The following is a 22058-nucleotide window of genomic DNA, read 5'->3' as shown; positions in this document are numbered from 1 at the left end:
AGTGAATAGTTAGTTGTGCCTGCCTTCTTTCTCCTTTTATATAATCATAGGTGGTACATAACAAGCAAAACAGGCTAGGAGAGAATAGGCCTAATTGGGAAAGTTAAAAAATAACATTATTTAGAAGGACAGGCCATGGGAAAGAAATACGGTGTTTACATTTTTTAAAGATAGTTTAGTGTGTGCAAAAGTATCCACATTTGAATAGCTGTAGTTTCAATCAGGTTTTACAATAGCCAGTGGCTGAGAGGTTTTTTCCTCCAATGTTACATCGAGAGGCTAAATGCTGTTGGGCAAAGTGCTCTAAACATGTTTAAAAGCTTACTGTTAGTAGTTGAAGCTCTTGAAAGCCCGGTGCCTTTGTTTGTATAGCCACAGTATTAATAAAGTCAGGAATTTCAACGAGTGCTAATAGTCCTAAAAGAGGTATTTATTCTTAGATGTGCCAAGGGAAAAGAGGATTCAAATTCATAGCTTACTGCTTCAGTGCACAGATTTTGTCAAGAGACAGGTAAAGCAGCTTACTTACACTTTTTCCATCAACCGACTCCTACCCTAAAAATTAGGTGAAGATTTTAACTTCTTCAGTGTCCTCTGGAAGGTATTCACGTAGATAAGTCACCCTCCTAAGATGTAACATCACTTGAAACTTGGTTTTTTCAATTTCTAAAATTTTATTTTTAAATAATCTCTCCACCCATTGTCAGGCTCGAACTCACAACCTTGAGATCAAGAGTGGCATGGTCTACCAACACAGCCAGCCAGGTACCCCTTAACTTGTTTTTATTTTATTTTTTTTTTAACGTTTTATTTATTTTTGAGACAGAGAGAGACAGAGCATGAAAGGGGGAGGGTCAGAGAGAGAGGGAGACACAGAATCCAAAGCAGGCTCCAGGCTTCGAGCTGTCAGCACAGAGCCCCACCCGGGGCTCGAACTCACAGACTGTGAGATCATGACCTGAGCCAAAGTCGGACGCTTAACCGACCCAGCCACCCAGGCACCCCTTTAATTTGTTTTTAAAATGCAATAATATATAGCACTTACATGCTACATGTGTATATCGTTATTATTCTAGAATTGACCACCAACCGTTAGTAATTATAATGAGTATAGTTTTTATTTAAGTTGTCACTTTTTCCAAATAGATTGCATTCTTTCTACAGAATTCATGTAGAAAGTGGAAGGAGCTAAAGTGTGTCAGGTTTAGAACAGGATCCCATTGGAATTCAATGTTATTCAGCTGGAAATTAATAAAATGTTAAAGTTTTATTAAACAGTACCATAGTCCCCACCTAATCCAGTGGGGATATGTCCTAAGACCCCCCTTGGATGCCTGAAACCACAGATAGTACAGAACCCCCTATATATACTGTTTTTCTCCTGTACATACTAGGAGAATGTTTAGCTTCTAAACCAGGCACAGAGATTAACTACAAAAATCATAAACTAGAACAATGATGCTGTAATAAAAGTTACGTGAATGCAGTCTGTCTATCAAAATTAACTTATTGTACATACTCACCCCTCCTCTGTGATGACGTGGGATGAGAAATGTTCTATGCGATGAGATGAAGTGAGGGAATGTTGTAGGCGCTCTGATGTGTAGTGTTTAGCTACTGTGGACCTCCTGACGATGTGTCACAAGGAGGATCATCTGCTTCTGGACTGAGGCTGACAGCAGGTAACTGACGTGTGGTGGGGGGACCTAGTGTATTTGAAACACGAGCGGAGCGGGTGGTGCAGTATAGCACATCCTCGTTGTTTAAAGGGTTGTCACCGAGTCTCCCAGATATTTAGCACAGATGTGCATTAATAAACAACGTCTCTCACACACAGAAAATCTTTGATAAATTTTATTCTCCATATTTGGGTAAGGGTACAAACTCTAGACCGTGGCTGTGAAGTCACGGTGGTAACGCTGTGCTAGAGATGATGGCTGCAGGTTGGCTGAGGAATAAAAACGCAAGAAAGATGGGAATGGCATATGCAGTTGCTTCTTATCTTAGGATGTACAGAGAGTCTCTCCGGTAAGTACCACTCCAGTTGTCTTCATAATTCAGTGTTAGGGAAACCCAAGTGTTTTCTACTCATCTATGAAATCACCCAATTGGCAAGCAAAACATTTTTGTATAACCTATTTCTAAATACATGAGAAATAAAAGGAAGAAAGTAAAAGGATATATAAACTCATGCTGTCGTAATTCTAATGCCTATCTGTAAAAACATGTGGTCGTAACAATTGCTATCTAAAATTTTCATGATTTGCAGAAGCCGCTGATCACTCCCACGTTCATGTCTTTTTGCTTGGTCATCTAAAGATGCTTTTCAGATTTCAAAAGATTAGCCATTATTGTTCTCTTTGTGCCCCTAAGGAATTAATAAAATGCACATTGATTTCCTTCCTTCTCAATGTTCCAGTTAAAAGCTAAACAGTGAAAAAAATACAAGAAACATTATCTTGGACACCTTCTTGCCATAACAACAAGAAATATGCAATATAAACAGAACTCAAGTTTTATTTTTTTGTTGTTGCTTTTTTTAACAAGACTGTCAAGAATAATACAGGTTCCGTAGCTCTAACCTCCTTAAAGAAGATGACATTTAATTTGCAACAAATACCTGCTAGTGAAAAGGCATTACTAGCATTTTAAAAATTTGTAAAAACTTGACAAAATATCTCCTAAACAGCAATCTTTCTATTTGTAAACAAAATAAAAACAACTGGTTTATCCAGTTTTCACTGCACGTCAAACGGGTGGTAAAGTGATACAGATCATCTTTGATTTTAAAAGAAGAATAATAAAAGCTAAACTAAATTAGACTCCACATATTACAGTGCCAGGGAATATTTTTGGAGGAGAATGATGCTGGTGGGGCGGGGAGGAGGGTGGTGCTTAAAACAGGCTAACACATGACATCTATTTTAACAGTCTTTTTTCATTTACTCATATTGCCTTGATACTTTACAATTATTTTTTTTCCTACAAGTTAACAGTACTGTTGCTGTACAATCCATAATTCTTTTTATTTCTCTAAAGAAGTAAGTGTGATCCATTTCCTATCAGTTGCATAAACACACTTGAAACTTCAGGCATAATAGGAGGGTAGATTCTTTCAGTTTCTGAGGGCTTCCCTCTGTCACATCAGAGATGTTAACAGCTTGGCCTATACATGCATGCTGCCAGAGATACTTGGGTGGTACAGGCACCTCCTATTTCAAGAACACAAATGGAAACTAGGTCTGCATAAGGACAAACCACACCTGGATGTCCGTGGCAGCCCTTATATTTATTCCTTCACTTTGCTGATATAGTCAGCGAATTTGGAGACATTTTCTTCCTGCTGTTCTAGGGCATCTAGGACAATGCCCATTGGTGTCCTCTTCAGGCCTATTCCCTCCATTTTATTCTCCAGTTTGTTCTTGAGGTTCCGAAGTCTCAATGACGCGTGGATGAACATCACTACAGAGAAGAGAAACATGGTTAGCACGGAAGCAACGGCTCTTTGCCCATTGCAGCCTTAGGCTCCCCATCTTCACACTTTGGGTCAACTGCCACGGTTAGCTGTAGTCCAGTCTGGTTCTCCAATTTACCCAAGTCCTCACATGGATCCTTGGACTTGATATAAAGCTGTTTAAGTCATATATTAAGTGTTCTTTGTGTGTGAAGGAAAACACAGCAGGCAGGACCGTCATCTGCCAACCACACCTTCTCTTTTTCACGTCCATATTGTTACCTTTTTAGCTGCCACTTAAATGGCTTGAAATTCAAAGTGAATCAGTGTGATTCCAACTTACATAAAAACCTTACACAAAGTTTTCGAGAAAGGAATTCATGCTCAATTCAGGGATTATCAGGGATGATCAGGTGAAGTCCTCCTTGGAGGCACCTCCTGAGGCATTTTTCCAAAGTGATGGATATAGATGTATAGATAAAAACTAAAGGTTTTACACATGTCAGGTACCCTAAAGTTTCCTGAATTTGCTTGATCATTTAGAATTACTCATGTTGTTTATTGAGAAACATTCCCTGGTCCCTCTCCTGGACCTCCTGAACCAGAACCTTAGAGGGATGGGCCTGGGATCTGTATTTTAAATAGGCATCCCACGTGATCTACCAGGAGCGATTTTTCAAACTGCTGTGTACATATAAATTGCCTGCAGAGCTGTTACATAGGCAAATCCTAGGTCTCCACCACCCAAAATTCAGACCAGTAAGACTGAGGTAGGTTTCCACAATGTAAAATGCTAATATTCACTCTGGATGAATCTCATATAGGTGATCTTGGACCATCATTTTAAGAAACACTGGTGTGCATTTTATCTGGAGGCTCCCAATCTAGACTGGCCATTGGAAACATTTGACGAGCTTCTTAAAAATACAGGTTTTGGGGAGGAGCACTGTCAACTCACAGACTCAAGATCTCTAAGGGATATGGCTGGGAAATTTGTGCTTTTTACAAGTGTCCTACATGATTCTCAAAATCATCAAGGTCTGGGAGTCACTAATCTTGTCTAACTTCCTTATTTTATAGATGAGTGAACTACAGCCCATATAGGATACCTGGTCCAAAGCACATGGCTGGTTTCCAGCATGTCTAGGAAGAAAAATCTGGACCCTTGATCTCTACCTATGATACATTTCATTACACTGGCCTGTCTCAGGCCCTGATGTAGAAAGGCACTGAAGTTAACAAGCTGTGTGTCAAAGCAGAATCTTTGAAATACTGAGCCTCTAGTATATAGGGTAAATGTGAGGAATATTTTTAAAAGTCTTGACTTTGCTGATTGAAATATTTTTTCCAATAAGGTGTGGGATCCATCTATAAATATTCTGGGCTTAATCTCACATATCCCCAAACAAGCAACTGATTTTATTTAATGGAAAAAATACACATGTGAAATGCTATTAATAAGTTAAAAGACTGTTCTTATCACTTAATATAATTGAATTTTAAGTAGATTTCTGCTGATGAGACTGGAACTATATCTGTTTTCTATTTCAGGTTTCGAGTGTTTGGGATCTCAGCAAACAATGCATGTAAAATTTAGAAAATATCTAGTTCTCTTCACCAGAACTGGAGTACTTGGTAACTATATTCTGGGCCAATTATTCTTACAGACTTAGGAAAGTTGGACACTAAACACGATATACTGAGTAACTAGAGAGTAACTAGTTTACTTCCCAATGAAATACATTCATTCTTGCATCAGTATGAATGCATCAGTATGAATGCATCAGTATGAATGGCACTTAAAGATTGAGAACAGACTTGAATATCAGACCAATCTGGAGGCCAGTGGAGGCTGTACAACTTTCTTGTTGTGCGACTTGGGATTTGTACTTCTTTTGTTTATTGTTGTAGCCCCAGAAGAGTGTCTGGCACAGAGCAGGCACCCAGTAGACATAAATCTATGGACTTACTGCACCATTAGCCTTGATCTGCTGTTTCAGAAACTTGGGGTAATTTTGCAGACATGTCAACATGTGGAAGAAACAGGGTAGGATATTCCAAATGAACAATTGCTCCTACATTTTTTTGTTTAAGGCACAAGAAGACTGAGGTTCACTTACGCAACAAAGGAAAAGTGATGCCAAACACAAAGACCATGACTCCCCCGAACATGGATATGAGGAAGTAGCTGGCCAACATGACCACCATGACAAATGCTGTGGGGTACTGCTTCTTCATCCGGCGGAGGATGTCTTTGTTGTGTGCTGCCCACACAAACCCCGTGAACACCAGCACCACTACAATGCCTCCAAGGATCATGTTGAAGGGGCTCAGGAACCTGGAATGCGAAAAAATGAGGGAGCCTGGGTCAGCAGTAGTGGGAGCAGGAAGGGAAGATCAGAAAGGTAAGGAAGAGCAAATCAGGTGTTGAGTACTTACTCGGCATTCTATCTAAACTGGCTCATTTAATCCTCATAACCCGATGAGGCAGATGCTATTAATTTATTTCTCAAATGAAGAAAGTGAGGCACAGAGGTGAGAAAACGGTGGAGCCAAGATTCACACTTGGGTAGTTTGACTCCCACCAAAGCGGTCAGTCCGTCTCATTAGAGGTCCACAATTTTCAAAGACTCCCCCCCCCCCCCCCCGCCGGCCCCAAATCCATACATGGCTTTTATTGCATCTGTAAAATATCACAGATAAGTCTGAGGACACTGTATGTCCCTGCAGCGTGACGTTGACATTTTCTGAAATGTCAACAGTCCTATGGCCGAGAGTGGTCCTCATTCTTATAGTAATGGTAGCGAAGAGCTAAAAGGCCTTTTAAAATTTAAAAGAGACCGCCTCTTTTTTTTTTTTTTAAATGTTTATTTATTTTTGAGACAGAGAGAGACAGAGCATGAACAGGGGAGGGGCAGAGAGAGAGGGAGACACAGAATCGGAAGCAGGCTCCACGCTCTGAGCCATCAGCCCAGAGCCCGACGCGGGGCTCGAACTCACGGACCGCGAGATCGTGACCTGAGCTGAAGTCGGAGGCTTAACCGACTGAACCACCCAGGCGCCCCGAGACCGCCTCTTTTGAAGGGGCTGTTTCACTTTCATTATCTCCTGGGCTCTGGTGCACATCCAGTACAGTGCTCACATATTTTCTGAGCTCTGCAGGCTTATTCAAATCCTCATAGGAGTTGCCACAACAGATGCAAGTCATGTGACGGCCTCCGTGGGCCAGATCCAGCCTACTGTCACATATGTGTTTGCATTGGATGGTGTTTACAGAACTTTTATTTGAATCGCGCTGTTTAGAAAGTCCATAAAACTTGTGATTTCTAACTTCTCCTATAAACAAGAAAATTTAACAACAGTAGGCCCACTTTTCCACATGTCAGCCACTGGCTAGAGCACCTTCTCTTTCAGATAGAACAAATGCTCTCCAATTAGCTCTTGTCCTCCCACCATCTTCTGCATCTCTGACACAGAGGCCCCCATTGAGCTGCCATTGATCGTTGTTTTTCTAACAGCTGCCCTGCATTCTCTCTTACATAACCTGCCTGGCCCATGGAGGCATTTGAGTATATGACTCTTGGCAGAGAGAATCCATTATAATTCTTTAAAAGGGCTGAGAGTATCATTAGGGGATGGGTTATCAATGGAGATTTCCAAGCACAGAGCCTCTGGCTTCATTGTTACAGGAGTCAAAGGTTACATTACTGTTGATAATAAAGAAGAAAACTTAGATCCAGTATTTCATAAGAGAATGACTGGGTGTTACAGCCCCCACTCTTAACCAAACCCACAGTGAATACAGAACACTGAATGTGACATTTGTGATCAGCAAGTCCCATGAGCTACTAACTTCTTACCCTCACAATAGGCTTGATGCGTATTTTACTTGGGAAGGACAATGAGGGTCAGTGTGTTTTCATCATGCTCTGAATATCAACATGACAGATTTGGAGATGAGGGACAGAAGCAAACGGGGCAATGGAAAGTGAAGCCAAGAGCTTACTTTCACTGAAATAAAACAGACGAAGGATTCATACTCAGAGCAGGATTCATATTCAGGACAACTAAGATTCTTCTCTTTTTTTTTAATCCCTTTAAATTGTAGCTCTGATTCTACCTTCTGAAACATAAAAGCTATCTGAAATAGTTACAGATAAAAGTATCACATGCCTTAATGGGTGAAATTGGGGGTATAATCAATGTGAAAGTGCTTTGGAAAAGTTAAGAAGGTCTATTAAAATGCATGCTATTAAACAATGGTAAGAGTAGTATAGGAGTACATAATTTAAAGTTAAATCCCATAATAGTAAGTTGCTTATTTCATTCAAAACTCTTGCAAATACTTATCCTCCTACAGGCCATAAATCTCTTCCTCAGAATAGAGTCTACAGAAATAAACAAAAATGCCAAGATTGAGTTGTAACAATATTCACATGAGTGGCATATGATTAAAAAGTTTTAGAAATAACGTGTATGGCCAACAATTGCCTAGAGGTGGTATATACAGCTATTTTAAATACTTAATAATAAAAGAAGACACTAATAATATATTGAGTGGGCAAAAGCAACTGTAATTCTGTTAGGTGGAGATAGATATATACATGTGATAGATATATATACATATATAGATATATACATGCGATATATATACATATATATGTGTGTATATATCTATATATGTATATATATGTATGTATGTATATACATATAGTATAGCTCAGAAGTAGAAAGCTTCACAATTAGTATATTATTTTGTAATTAGAAATAAAATGAACATGCAACAAAGGAAAATATAAAAATATAAAAGCAACTGCTCCCTGATCCCAACCCAGGCTTGGCACAGGCTTGCTACAACAGCCTATCTTTACTTCCGTCATCTCTCCAATAACATGAATGCAATTTCAATTCATACTTCATAGCGAAGCTGTTCCTTCTCCGACCCAAACCTTGGTTCCCTACTCATTCTGCAGATCTTCTTCTGGCCAGGGTTCACCACCCCACTCCTCCAGGCTTTTCCAGTACCCAGAACATGAACTATTCTGTCTGTCTTTCACCACTTCCTTATCATCTGGGGGCCACAAGTCACTCTGTACTTTTCTCTCTTTTAAAATTTTATCTGGGTTATGCCCTATCTGCTGATTTAAGCCCAGAATCTGGGAAAGACAATTATAGGCCTGGAGAAAGGAAGAATTAGGACAAAAATAAAATCTTTTTCAGCAGGCAGTGAGGAAATGGAGTGGAGACGCCCAGGAACTGTCACCGATTAATAAATCTCATTCCTAGCTCTCAAGAGATTCCAGAAGAAATTATCCTGAAAGACTACATTGGTTATACAGGGGTAGTAGCATCATGGGTAGCTTACCCCCATTTGTTTATTAGTTTCACCCAAATATTTTTCAGCTGTAAAGAAAAGCAAAGATCTACATTAACTCAAAAAACTACAGTGGAGGGTTCAAGTTAAAGGAAACACTTTGCATAAAGTGCAAATAAAAGATGGATGGTTGGATGGTTGGTAGCAAAGTAGCAAAGGTATCCTACTCAGTTCTTTACAGAACACCTATTAAAATGATTCATGAGGTGAAGCATAAAATCAAGAGTATGCCAAGCTTTGTCTATTTTTCTCTGTTGAAGTAAAATAGGCATCTATGCTGAATGTCTAAATAAAACCCAGGACAAAGAACAACAAAAAATCCAGGCCTGACTCAAGCAATTCCAAATCTGCTTGTCACCTGTTCCTGTTCTTCATAGTCAAGGGAAAAGAACAGAGCACAGAGCCCTATAGAACTGGTTTTAGCTTACAACACGCCCAGCCACACAGTCTATAATTAGAAAGTAACCAAGTTTCCAAGCTGGAAAAGAAATGAACAAAGTTACTCGGAGCAGAAACGATTTCCCCCCTTCTTCTGAAGTGCCATTCCATTCTAACAAAGAGTAAAATTTGTACCGCTCCAATGCCTTGGCGCCTCCCTGCACTTGGAGGAAAATAAAACACCTACACCACCCTCTAGAGTTTAATTTCATTTTCCAATGAGTGCAGGAACTGGGGAGCCAGTTCTTGTCTGAGATGAGCAAAGCTTTTAGTCAACAGCGGGGCTCTTAGTCACAGCGACCCACAAGAAAGCCCAAGAACCTTTAGGAAAAAAAACTTCCATAAATATGCTACCCCAGCTTTCATGGGCACAACTGCCACTGGGCTCTGATGGTGGAGTTTCACTTACAGATAATCCCTGAAGGAGGAAGGGAGGGAGGAAGGAAGGCAGAGCGGTAGAAGGGAGGGAGAAGGACAGAGAGGAGTGGAGAGGACAAAGGGAGAGGACAAATGTAACTTTCTGTCCTTGGTGGAAATGGGACCTAGTTTAACAAGTCAAAAGCATTCAGTATGTTTTCCTCTTGTGGGATAAAAATATATACCTATATGCATACACATCCTATTCCATAAGTAAGTCAGTAAATAAATAAATAAATGTAATGGTTAAAAATTCTAGTGGAAACATCCACGGTTGTAAAGAGGTTTACAATCCCATCACAGAATCCTGTAGCAGCGCGTTCAAAAATAAATCAGTTCAGTCCCGTTGCACAGATGAATAAACCAAGGCCCAGAGAAGCGAAGAAACCTATTTCTAGGGGTCTAGGGGAGAGAAAAGGGTGCCAGCTGATGTAAGTGTGACAGCAATTCATACTATAACCCGTTGTGCATTGTTGAGCAGCTTCAGGAACCTCCCCCATGCCTTCTCAGTATTCTTCCAGTTGGGGTCAGCAATGAAGCATCGTTCTGGGAAATCCCGTGGCATTCTCACTTCTCTCTGAAGGAAGGTTGCTGTAAGCAGATGTGGACACATGTCCTCAATGTACCAACATGAATCAGGTAGCTATAGCTATGGTTTTAGCACAAGTCCCTGAAGGGGGAAGAAAAATCTTGGCTGGTCACAGAACTTCAGAGCTAGGACACATCTTGAAAAATGCATCTCATTCTACATATAAACAAGCTAACGAACGGACAGGTTAGTAAGTACGTCCTCAAACCCATCAACTATAGAGTTGGCGATAAAAGTTTACCAAAACAGAGGTTCTCAGATCAAGTCAAGGGCACACCTGGTGACTCCTGTCACACTACAATGCCAACAAGAGTCAAAAAGGCAGTGAAACACTTTCCGGGCAGGGGAAGAAGCTTCGCATCGAGTTCCAATTTTCTAACCCAAAAAGCTATTTTTGTAGTTTGGTTCCTGAGGAAGCCTGACTCACCAAGAAAGGGAGGGAACAATTTACTCACAGTGGCTCTCTCTAAATTGGTCATGTTTTGCTGTGGTCCTGAAACAGCCAGAAGAGTCACTGCAAATATGAATCCACCCATCCATTCTCTTGCTTCTCCTTGCTCTTAGAATAAAAACACAATTCGTTACACATTCTCCAAGGCCCCACAGGGTCTGGCTCCTGCCTGCCTGTACCTCCAGGGCTGCTACACACAGTTGTGTAGTTTGAACCCAGCACACAGAGGCGGAGGCCCAGCTGAGGTAAGCGGGGGGGTGGGGGGGGGAGGGGGGCGCCAGTCCAGGCCACAGTTCACTCACTACACAATCTAGCTTAGACTGCATCTGCCAGGAGTAAGGGGTGTTTTTAATAATGAGTATGAGGGGACCAAGAAGGGCTGGTAGCCCGGCCTGTGCTCTCCTCGTACACGGCCTCCTGATTCCACACCCCGTCCTCTGGGGTTTCTCGAACTCGCCCTGGGTCTGGCCCCCACAGGCCTGCACACAAGCCATTCTTTGCCTGAGTCACTCCTACTGCCTTCAACTCCCAGCCTAATCCATCTCGCTGACCACATGATAGCACCATAGGCCTCACTTTCATTGCCCTGATCACAGAGGTGGTTTTACATTTACCTGACTGCGTGTTGGATGAATGTCTGTCTCGCACTAGAGATGAAGCTCTCTAAGGGCCGGGACTGTAACGTTGTCTCCCTGGCAGCTGGTACAGGGCCTGGCATACAGTAGGTATTCAATACGTGTTTGTTGAAAGAAAGAAGAAAGGTAAGTAAGGATCTAGCGTACTTTCATGTTATTTAAAAGAAGCCCAGGAACTTTCCATGGCCACGAGTGAAGCGATGGGAGATTTGTCTTGGACGAATCACTCTTACTCTCATTGTACACTAAGTATTACTGGAGAAATAGTCCCTGTCTTTGTACCTTCACAGAGTTGTGATGAAACAAACAGAGGAAAAAGAAAAACAGGAAACTTTATGTGAATGCCCGTGCAGATGGGAGTTCTAATGATCATGACATGTTCGGATGGGGTGACAGGGCCCTTTGGCTGGCCAGCAGGAGGAACTTGGTAAGTCTTGCCACGAGTACGGCTGGGGGCCAGGAGGGAGAGTGGGGTGGCGCAGAGGGAGACTTGTACTCCTGCACACCTGTCTATATACGCCCCTCTTGCTCTGTGACTCCTCTGATCACCCCGAGGGTCTCCAATGGTTGCTTTAGCTTCCCTATCTGGCTTCCATCTTGGCAGGAAATATTTCTGACTATAAAGTATAAATGGAAAGGTACAAATCAGTTTGGAGTCAACACGATCAGTGTCGCCTAGGCCTAATAATCACCAGGCAAAGGAGCCTTCAGGGCACTGAAAGTGGGATGGGAGCCTGTCTTTTTTGTCACAGAAAGGGCATAGTAACCTAACGTTGAGATTTTCTTAACCAATTGAAGTAGGAAGACCCATAGTATTTATTGCATTCTTGCTGTGGATGTATAGCTATTGCATCCTGGGTACTTGGCAACATGAAACTAAACATTCACATCCAAATGATCCATCCTCTTTGCAGCAGTTGGCATGTCAAAAGTATTTACAATAAGGGGTGCCTGGGTGGCGCAGTCGGTTAAGCGTCCGACTTCAGCTCAGGTCACGATCTCGCGGTCCGTGAGTTCGAGCCCCGCGTCAGGCTCTGGGCTGATGGCTTGGAGCCTGGAGCCTGTTTCCGATTCTGTGTCTCTCTCTCTGCCCCTCCCCCGTTCATGCTCTGTCTCTCTCTGTCCCAAAAATAAATAAAAACGTTGAAAAAAAAATTAAAAAAAAAAAGTATTCACAATAAGACATATCTTATGAACCTCCATGTTTTCTTTTGTGTTTATGAAGCTAATGGCTTATTTTATTTTTAATAAATAATAAATTGGGCCTGGTTTAGAAGCCATACATCTCATACTTCCCTCAGTGATGCAGCTTCAAATAACAGCGTACAAGGCTCTGATTAGATGGCCACTAATCCCTTTTAAACGTTGCATCACGGCAAATTTCTAACATATACAACAGTAAAGAGAATAGTATAATGGGCTCTCGTGTATACTAATCATTGCTTTCAGCAATTAGGAACCTATGGTTACCCTCACAACAAATAATGCTTTTAAGCTGCAGTAGAAAGATATTTGTTTACAAACTGTTCTTTCTGAATCCTTTTAGTAAAGTAAATTAAATCGCCTTCACATGGCAGGTTCTTACAGCCCTGGCTGAGGAGGCTGGGGTTGGGCAAATGCAAATGAGCCTGGTGACACATAATCTTCCATCTTACAAGTAGGCTCCTGTCCACCTCCCACCAACACCCAATTTCTGCCTTCCCTTCTGTTTCTCTGAGGGACGAGCCACACTCCGGCACACTGAAGCAGATAAGTAGAAGCAGGAACCAAAGCCTCAGTTTCCCACTCCGGATGGACTTTCTGCCATCTCGGTGTCCCCATTAGTGAAGGCTCCATCTAAGAGCAGGGTGAGAAATCCTATTTATGGTAAACACTTGCAGAACAGAGAGGCAGCCTGCAGCTTTTGTCCAAGATCACAGGCTTGAAAGTGTTCTCTGAAGTAAGAGAACAAGCCCAACGCAACAGACAGAGGAGGATCTTACGGGTATGTACTCTGAAGCTGAGTGATAAAGGAGAGAATTCATTTGCCCAAAAGAAAAACAATAAGAAATTCCCAATAGTGCTGCACAAATTTGGTATTAAGTGGATAGGTCAAGTTCATCTTTTAGAACTCAATTTCTTATACAGAGGTCTTGGCCCCTACTAAGTAGATTGAGAGCTTTTGCCTTCTACAAAAGGGGCCAGGAATCCCAAATATGCTCATTTGCACACTTATCCAGAATCACTGTAAATCCTAAAGTAGGAAAGGAGACAGAAACAACCAACCCCCGACTGATGGTGGTGGGAGTGTTTTTTTTAAAAAGTGTGTGGGGAGAAGCCAAGAACAAGGTTGCATAAATGGTGTCCAAGGATTTAATGAAAGACAACCCTTATTAGATGAAGAATTTTGAGATTAAAATTTTATTGGGTGTTGACAGACCTCGTAAAGTTCTGTACTTATAAGAAGCACATCACCCGTCAGGGAAAGACATGCCAACATTGCATGTGCATACCTCAAGTGTAGATAAAGAGGTATGGGAGAGCAGGAGAAGATGAATTCTGGGAGGATTAGGAAGGCAGGGTGGAGTTGTATTCCTGCTCATATCCTCAGGGCCTAGACACTGTATGACACAGAGTAGGTGCTCAGTAAATATTCGTTGAACTGAGTAAAAGACATGTCAGCTGCAGGTGAGGAAGAGAAAATTATAATTACCCTTTCCTCTGTCTACATACTCAATGCCTTTCCCATTTTTAATACCTGAGTTTTGAAATTTGGCATCATAATGTACAGGAGAAATGAGATAAGTCGGGTTGAAAAGAATCTGTTTGGGGCACCTCGGTGGCTCAGGAGGTTAAGCTTCTGACTTCAGCTCAGGTCATGATCTCGCAGTTTGTGAGTTCGAGCCCCGGGTCGGGCTCTGTGCTGACAGCCTGGAGCCTGCTTCGGATTCTGTGTCTCCCTATCTCTCTCTGTCCCTCTCCCACTCATGCTCTCTCAAAAATAAACATTAAAAAAAGAAAAAAAAAAGGAAAGAATATGTTTGTGTAGGTATTTCTGCACACTTGCTATGCTTGTATAAATATTAATTATTATGTGTGTAGTTTCATCTTGCAGCCTCTAGATACTACGCATGATGAAGGTAGGGATCACAGATTCTTATTCTGCACTGTATCTCCTAGCACAGTGCCTGAGAAGTCAGTAAATGCTTCATACTCTGTGGAGTGAATGGATAAAACAACAAAAATAAGAGTAATATTGTAGCATTGGTGTTGAAGCTGATTAATCTCAAAAACCTTTCCACTAGGTTTTGGCATAAAAGCACTGCAATTGATTTCATCTACAAATGTTTTAATACATTCCAACTCAGAGCATCCCAGGGCTCTCTTACCCTGATCTTCCTTTACCATCTAGAAACTTGGGGTTTTCATCCTTGCAGCATTGAAAGGTATAATCCATCTGACCATTTTTTAATACCAAAGGCTGTAGCCAGAAGGCTTAGAACGTATTATAGGACCACACTCATTCCGAAGAGATTAAAGCAATGCTCTTTTCAAACAGAAGTACCAGCCTTCCAGAAATCCCTTGCCATTTCAAACAACGGGTAGCATAAAGTGGCAGCTGCAGGTTTCACCCTCTGGTAACACCTCCACAGGCCACATGGTGGAGAGGTGCTTCAAGAAAATACAGGCTCATTTGTTCAGTGGCTACACGGTGCTGTCTTAAAGGGGAGGCCTGAACGTACACAAATGAAAATAAATGGGCCTGTTGGCTACAGATGCACTGGAGTCATTTATATGTTTGAATATTCTGTGTGTGGTTGGCGCTTCTGATGCCATGCCAGGAAATAAGAGTCCCGATGGCAGGGGGGAATTTGTGAGAATAAGACAGGCCAATAATTACAAATGTATGAGAGTCAGCTGTTCAGATGAATTAGGTTAAATAGGAGATGCAGAATATTTGCAGGATGATTTAACAAAAAAAGTACTTCATATCAATAAAAGAAGCTACTATTTAATAGCAGTTTTTGGTTCTAAGTAGCCACACGAACTCCAGCCTTTACATTGGTGAAATTGGGGGTTCGATGGGATCATTACTTCTCAACTTCCACTTGGGGATGTATATCAGAAACTACTTGGGGAGTTAAGATCCTGGACCATTCCAAAAATGATGTATGTAGAATTTCTGAAGTTAACACCTGCACATATGGGTACATTTATTTAAATTTTCTCAATGTTTCTTTTGAACCAGACCAGACCAGTGCTTCTTAAATTTTAATGTGCCTATAAATCATCTGGGAGTCTTGTCGAAAAGCTGGCTCTGATTCAGTAGGTCCCAGCAGCTGGGAAGAGGCCTGAAATTCTGCATTTCCAAACTCCCAGGGTGAGAGAAGCTGCTGTTCCATGGCCCGGAACAGATTTAGATTTCTCCAGCTCCACTCTTTTGGCATTCTATTAAGCACAAAGCAATTTCCATCCACAATCAGACTGTATCCCATACTGAGCATTTAAACTTCAAGTGTAGTTAGGTGTTGCCTTTGCGTTTCACTTTGAAAATAGAGGCAGAGACTTGTATTGCTGTGTGTGAGGTAAGAAGAGTATCTAGGGGTTCCTGGCTGGCTCTGTCAGTGGAGCACTTGACTCTTGATCTTGGGATTGTGAGTTTGAGCCCCATCTTGAGCATAGAGATTACTTAAAAAAAGAATACTTAGTGCCAAGATGTATCGTGTCAAGGATGGAGACGGTAAGTTAGGTCCTCTTCAATCTTGATTTTAAAAATGCAAAGCCACTTTCAGCAAAACACACATTTCCCAGCTTGTTATTTATGCTATTCCTTTTAACCTCTTCTGAAGTGATGCCTGAATCTCAAAAGGAAACTGAAGTCTTCAAGGAAAGCAACCCAAGTGTTTACAAGAAGCACAAGTTGCAATTATGTCAAAACCACTGAAGTGTATTCATCCTCTAATACTTCTAAGAGAATACACAAGTTGTTAGAATTTCAAGTATACCTGTAACCTAGAATTTAATATAATAACAGCAGCTAATGTTGAATTGTTATCACTTGCTAGGTCTTAATGTACTTTAACTAGTCATACAATTCCTATTTTATAGGAATTCCAGAGCAAGTGAACTTTTGAGCAGAAAACTAAAAAAGCAACTGCCAGAATTCTGTCAAAAAATAAAAAGTCTGAGTCGGTGGAATCAGTACAGTCTTCCAGGCAGATTAATAAAAGAATGATAGCATAACAAATTTAATAAATCAAGGATAATCATCAAAGCCGTGTAAGTTTCAAATCTGCTCCATTCTTAGGTTTGAAAAGTCAGAAGCTGGGAGCTAAAACCAAACTGTTTTGCTAAGTAACTGCCAAGAACTCTGTTTTTGTAACTTGTTATAAACCAACTTATTTAGTGAAGGTGATCACTAAATTATCATGATTTTCCTGGCCACAGAAACTTGAGCAGGTGTAGTTCAAGGCCAAGGTTACCACCCCTGTGATTTCAACCAGGGGTGATTTTGACCCCCAGGGGACACCTGGAGTGTCTGGAGGCATTTGTGACTGTCACAGCTGAGAGCCTGGTTGCTAGTGTCATTCAGAAGGTAGACAGCAGGGATGTTGCTAACTGTCCTACAATACACAGGACAGCTCTCTACAACACAGAATTATATGATCCAAATTGTCACAGTGCTGATGTTGAGAAAACTTGCGGGAGAGTATTTCACCGAAATTCGACAAGGGCAATAGGAATTAGTGAAGAGCTTGACTTCTGATCTTTTCTAAATTGAATGTTTTACACGACAGTAATCCTGACCAACGGGTAGCAAGTGCTGTCAGCAACGACCCAGTTGGAATCACTTTAGGAGCATCTCCTTGCTATGTACTAACGTGTTGCTGTGTGCTTCAAAATAATTTGTTCCATTAGGTAGGTTAAAAGCTGCCCCCGTGATTACGTTGAGGCCTTCTGTTCATTTATTTACATTTGCATTCACCAACTAAGCATCTGCTATATAGTAGGCCTCAGGGATACAGCGAATAAAAATAATGATAACCACAATAAGAAAAAGAAGAAATAATCACACACTAAACCCACGGTCTCTGACCTCAAGGAATTTATAGTCCAGAGTAGAGACAAGGAAACAGACAACTTAAAAGCCTGTGAGGTAACTACCAGGAAAGATAAAGGCACAGGTGTGTGGCCCAATTAACATAAGAGAGTGAGGGGAAAAGGGAAAATATTTCCTCAAAGAGATGGTACCAACCCTGCATCTTGAAGGAGAAGCAGGAGTAGGTAAGTTGGCAGCTGGAGCTTGGGTGGATACAGCTGCTGGGGTAAAGATGCTGTCTACGTGTTTCAGTAATCTCCATGATCATGCCAAATGATGAAAAAAATAATAAGTAACACTTGTGGAACAAAAACTAAGAGCCGGACACTATTCTAAGAACCTTGTTTGTATTAACTCAGGTAATCTTCATAGAAGCTCTATGAGGGCAGGTATTATAATTAGTCTCATTTATAGAGGAGGAGGCTGAGGACCAGGCGTAGTTCAAGTCCACGCTTACAGAGCTAATGACTGGCAGCTGGGATTTAAAATTCACTTAATCTGGCTCTGTTGCTTGCACTCTTAACCGCTACTTTCTACTATTTGAAGAGCCAGGAGATAGGACGCCTTCAACAAGGGCTGTTAGCTAAGAAACTTACTCAAAACTAATGTGCTAGTTTAGTGCTAGAGTAGATCTACTGAGAGGAAGTCACATGCCTGGTAAACCATGCTTTTAGAATGAAGACCGACCTTATTCTTTTTTTTTTTTTTTCTTCATATGGAACACTTAACAAATTTGCACGTTGTCCTTGCACAGGAGCTATGCTAATCTATATATCATTCCCATTTTAGTATATATGTTGCTGAACTGAGCATGAAGACCAAACTTCTACCCATGGATTATGAGGCCCTGCCTGATCAGCCCTCATGTACAGATTTATCTCTATCCTAATCCCTCTTACTGTCCATTTTTACCAAGGTAGCCCTTTGTGTCTTCTTTGGAGCTAGATGATAGGTGTTTGGTTTTCCTTCTTCCTTTCTGCAATCCGCAAGAACAGGCTCTCTCCATCCTCACCCAAGCCAGTTTTCAACACAGGAGCATTCACAGTTGAGGCTGGAGCCTTCTAACAATGCCCTGAGGCCCCTCCTTACTCTTAGGGGACAGAACACCCTTTGAACACGGTTCTTTATCCAGTAAACACCCAGGTGACATTTTCACACACACTGTACCAAGATGTCATAGGAAACTATCAGACGCCTGTAGAGGATCCAGATAAACAGCTTCTAATACTGCTCTGACCCACCCATCTACTGACATCATCAAGAGAGGAGAGTTCTCTTTAGAATGAGAAATGTTCCAAAATCAACTAAGCTCTCTGACCCTGAAGATACTTGGTTTCTTCCAGGTTTAAGAGATTATAATTCTAAACCTCATGACTCATAAGAAGATGGCATAGTAGTTAAGAGCACAAGACTGGGTCTGTGACTTTAAGCAAGTCATTTATACTCTTTGAGCCTCAGCAACAATAATAACAACGATAATAATATCATGTCATCTCACCTCATTGGGTTGTACAAAATAATACAGGTAAATTACTGAACAAAGTACCTGGTACACGGAGACCTCGATAAATGGTTGCTTTTGTTGTTATTAGATTATAAAGAAAGAAAAAAGTCATTTGTGGAAAAATTACCGAATGTGTGTTTGTGGACACAGAAAACAGTCAAGGATCATATACCAAATTTTTACTGCAGTATGGAGGAAATCTCCTATTTTACACGCATGTAATTTTCAAAACAATTTACTTCTGGCCTGCATCTTTTGTATGGCTTTAAAAATAAGGTCAATAAAAAATAAAGATGGCTCTTTTTCACTTTTATCTTCAAAAATGTCACTGCCAACCAACATATCCTATTTGAAAAGGAGAATGGGAAGGCCAACACTCCAAACTGCCTGAATTAGTAGGCTAAGGCACCATAATGAGGGAGCTATATTTAGCCAGGGGGCTGGACCCTGACCTTCACAGTGAAAAATGGATTCCATCAAAGCCTGTGTCTGGTCTGGGCAGTACACCTCTCTGAAAAGCAACAGTTTTCTTTGAACATTTGATGAGTCTGGGTCAAACTTTGCCCGATTAACAAAGTTTGGGGGCTACCTCAAAAAAGCCTCACCTCTAGATCACCAGACAAAATGTCTGGATTGCTTCTTTCCCAAGAGGGAGCAAAGAAAAAGAAAGCAAACCAACGGATACAATCCTATGTACTATTTGGTTTTTGTTTTAAAGACATTTTTTAGCATTCTGGCAAAGGAGCCTCAAGCATAAGGTTAGGGGAAGGTTCTGGAGGCAGCTGCCTCAGGCCTCTTGGCAGCCACCCTCCCTCAAAGAGGGCTGAGAACCTGTGCCCTCCACACACTAAGCCATTCTCAGAGTTGGTGATTCCTCAAGCAACACAGAATGAGGGCCTGTGTCACTGTCTACCAAATCCCACCAATGAGCGTTCTCTTCCGCATGGGGGCAACTACTCTGAACCACATCTGGAAATTGCGAACTCTCTCTCTCCTCTGTGCTGGGTACTTGGTCCTACGGCTGGCTTCTCAACAACTGCCACCTGTCCATCGGCTAGAATTCATGTCTGATTGATCTTGTTGTGTTCCGAGCCTGGCACAGAGAAGTGACTCAATAAGCCAAAGACCAGCAAAGCAACTCAAGAAACCACCCTCTTTGGCCTTTCCCACCCCCTCCAAGTTTGGCTCTCTCCTCTTTCTCCCAGGCCAGCTTGCACTTCCCCTCTCTAATGGCAAGCGCGTTCCTTTATAAAGTCTGAGGCTGCCTCTTTCTTTAAAGGGGCGTAGAATCAGTCAGATCTAGAATATCACCATCCTCCAAAAGTAAGAGAAGCATTTCTTAAGGGGTAAACTACAAGAAAATGTGGTTTCTAGTAAAGCAGGTGCGTCTGCTGGAAGCGGTGGAATCCTATGTAACACAGAACACTTTCAGATCAGGCACTGAAAAGGCCTTGAATACACCGACACCAGGAAGTGAAAGCAGCAAGAGTGACCACACCTGACAGCTCCTGGATGAAAAAGCAAGAGAACCCCATTCCTGGGGTCAGCGCTGCCGTCACCCCACACCGGGAGATGCGTCACCAGGGAACACCCACCCTCTTGCTCCCAAGCTCAGATTCCTTGTACAGTGTGGCGGGCACTACGCAGAGAGATTGACAAAACACGTCCCTTCTTTGGTACCCTTTTTACACTAACACCCCAGAATGCAGAATCCGGATCCACACCCCGTCGCCCAAGTCTCCCAGGGCGGCGCCCATTCCCTCCAGCCCCAGGATAGGGTTTCACCACCTCCCTCTTTCTTATTTTTACAAGACAGGGGCACTGCGAACATCTCCTTCAGCAAGTGCCTAATCAGGGTACAGAGAGGAAAAAAAAAAAGTCATTTTTCTTGTCCGAAGCTGGCAAAATGTCCTCACCCCTAGGAATCCCCCCACTTATGGGCCCGAGGCGCGGGATGGAAAAGGGGACCACAAGACGGCTGCGGCCTCGCCCTGACAAGTTTCCACTGGCTTGACCGCTTGCACTTGCCAGGGCGGAGGCTGGGTGTGGAGAGCTTTTCCACATCCAGGGATCTTGTGCACCGGAGCCCCACAGTACCGCCCTCGATCGGTGCCCCGGAGGGGGACCCCACTTACCCCACAACGGAAATCATCATGGCAGCCACCACCAGGTAGTTGGTCTGATAATAGAGCAGGTTGCTCACCACGCGGTTGTTCCATTTGGAAATGTCCCTGAAGTCCGGCCGGGCAAAGCGGTCAGAGCCAGGGAAGAAATCGTCCCAGGCACGGAGCGGAGCGAAATTCACGTCCATGTCTGGTCTCTCAGCTTCTTGTTCTTCCCCCTCTGGAATCTGGCGGCGGCGGCAGCGGCAACCGATCAGCTGAGCTGGGTTGGAGTTGACAGCCTCTCTGGCTCAGTCGGCTCTGAGGTTGGTGAGCAGCGGAACGAAAGAAATTGGGAGCGGGCGGGCGTTTTTCCTCTTCTTTACTTCTTGATTGGCTCTAAGAGGTTGGTGGTTAAAGGAAAAGTGGGGTCTCGCGGCAGAGCCAGGGGCAGAGTGCAAAATAGAGATGAAATGATAGAAAGAAACCAGCGGAAGTCCCCAGGCTGAAGCGAGATGGCAATGACTTCCCTACCAGTCCGAATACACACAGCCTCCTTTAAAATATCCCTTTTGAGTCTTTAACCTAAGAATGTTCTAGACTTTAAGGAAATTTTTTGCAGCTGTTCAGATGCCAGTCTAAGAGAAATGGAATGGAAGGCAACTATAGTGTTACTGAAGATGAGCTGTTTTTGAAAACTAACTAGTTACTAACCTCTGCACATCTGAATGCAATTCTCATGCTTTCTGTTTCACCATGAGTCACTGAGTGAAATCAGATTGGCAAAATGGGAAAGAAGGACGTGTAGAATGGAAAGGCTGGCTTGTTTTTTCACTTCTCTCTCTCTCTCCTGCAACTCTGTCTTTTCTGGACAAAATTATTGAACTTCTGTGCTATTCTGATACTGCAGTCACTCGAGTCACATCAGCCTTGAGCTGGGAGGTCATTCACATTTGAAAGCAAACAATGGTCTGCAGTGACCAATAGTGTACAGTAATCGCTTACAATTAGATAT

The 22058-nt window shown here is 42.3% G+C and overlaps 1 protein-coding gene and 1 non-coding gene across 2 annotated transcripts; both read right to left on the bottom strand.

Annotated features, from left to right (window-relative positions):
* Positions 1-1838: 1838 nt before the first annotated feature.
* Positions 1839-21356, bottom strand: ARL6IP5 (ADP ribosylation factor like GTPase 6 interacting protein 5). Its single transcript, XM_019469754.2, has 3 exons — positions 21077-21356; positions 5575-5792; positions 1839-3462 (listed from the first exon to the last, which is right to left on the bottom strand). The coding sequence occupies exons 1-3, from the start codon at positions 21250-21252 to the stop codon at positions 3290-3292; spliced, it is 567 nt and encodes a 188-aa protein (XP_019325299.1). The 5' UTR covers positions 21253-21356; the 3' UTR covers positions 1839-3289.
* On the bottom strand, positions 18147-18250 carry LOC128775777 (U6 spliceosomal RNA). Its single transcript, XR_008420752.1, has one exon. It is a non-coding gene; the product is annotated as a U6 spliceosomal RNA (small nuclear RNA).
* Positions 21357-22058: the final 702 nt, after the last annotated feature.

This window comes from Panthera pardus, unplaced genomic scaffold (genome assembly GCF_024362965.1).
Source record: "Panthera pardus isolate Hobbes unplaced genomic scaffold, ASM2436296v1 HiC_scaffold_8, whole genome shotgun sequence".
NCBI classification, from domain to species: domain Eukaryota; kingdom Metazoa; phylum Chordata; class Mammalia; order Carnivora; family Felidae; genus Panthera; species Panthera pardus.
This window is presented reverse-complemented; position numbering and strand designations above follow the sequence as displayed.

Coding starts and splice junctions, on each gene's coding strand:
- ARL6IP5 (XM_019469754.2), bottom strand. CDS start 21,252: ATGGACGTGAATTTCGCTCCGCTCCGTGCCTGGGACGATTTCTTCCCT. Junction 5,793..21,076: donor ATGATGATTTCCGTTGTGGG/GTAAGTGGGGTC, acceptor TTCGCATTCCAG/GTTCCTGAGCCCCTTCAACA. Junction 3,463..5,574: donor CATCACTTTTCCTTTGTTGC/GTAAGTGAACCT, acceptor TCTTCTCTGTAG/TGATGTTCATCCACGCGTCA.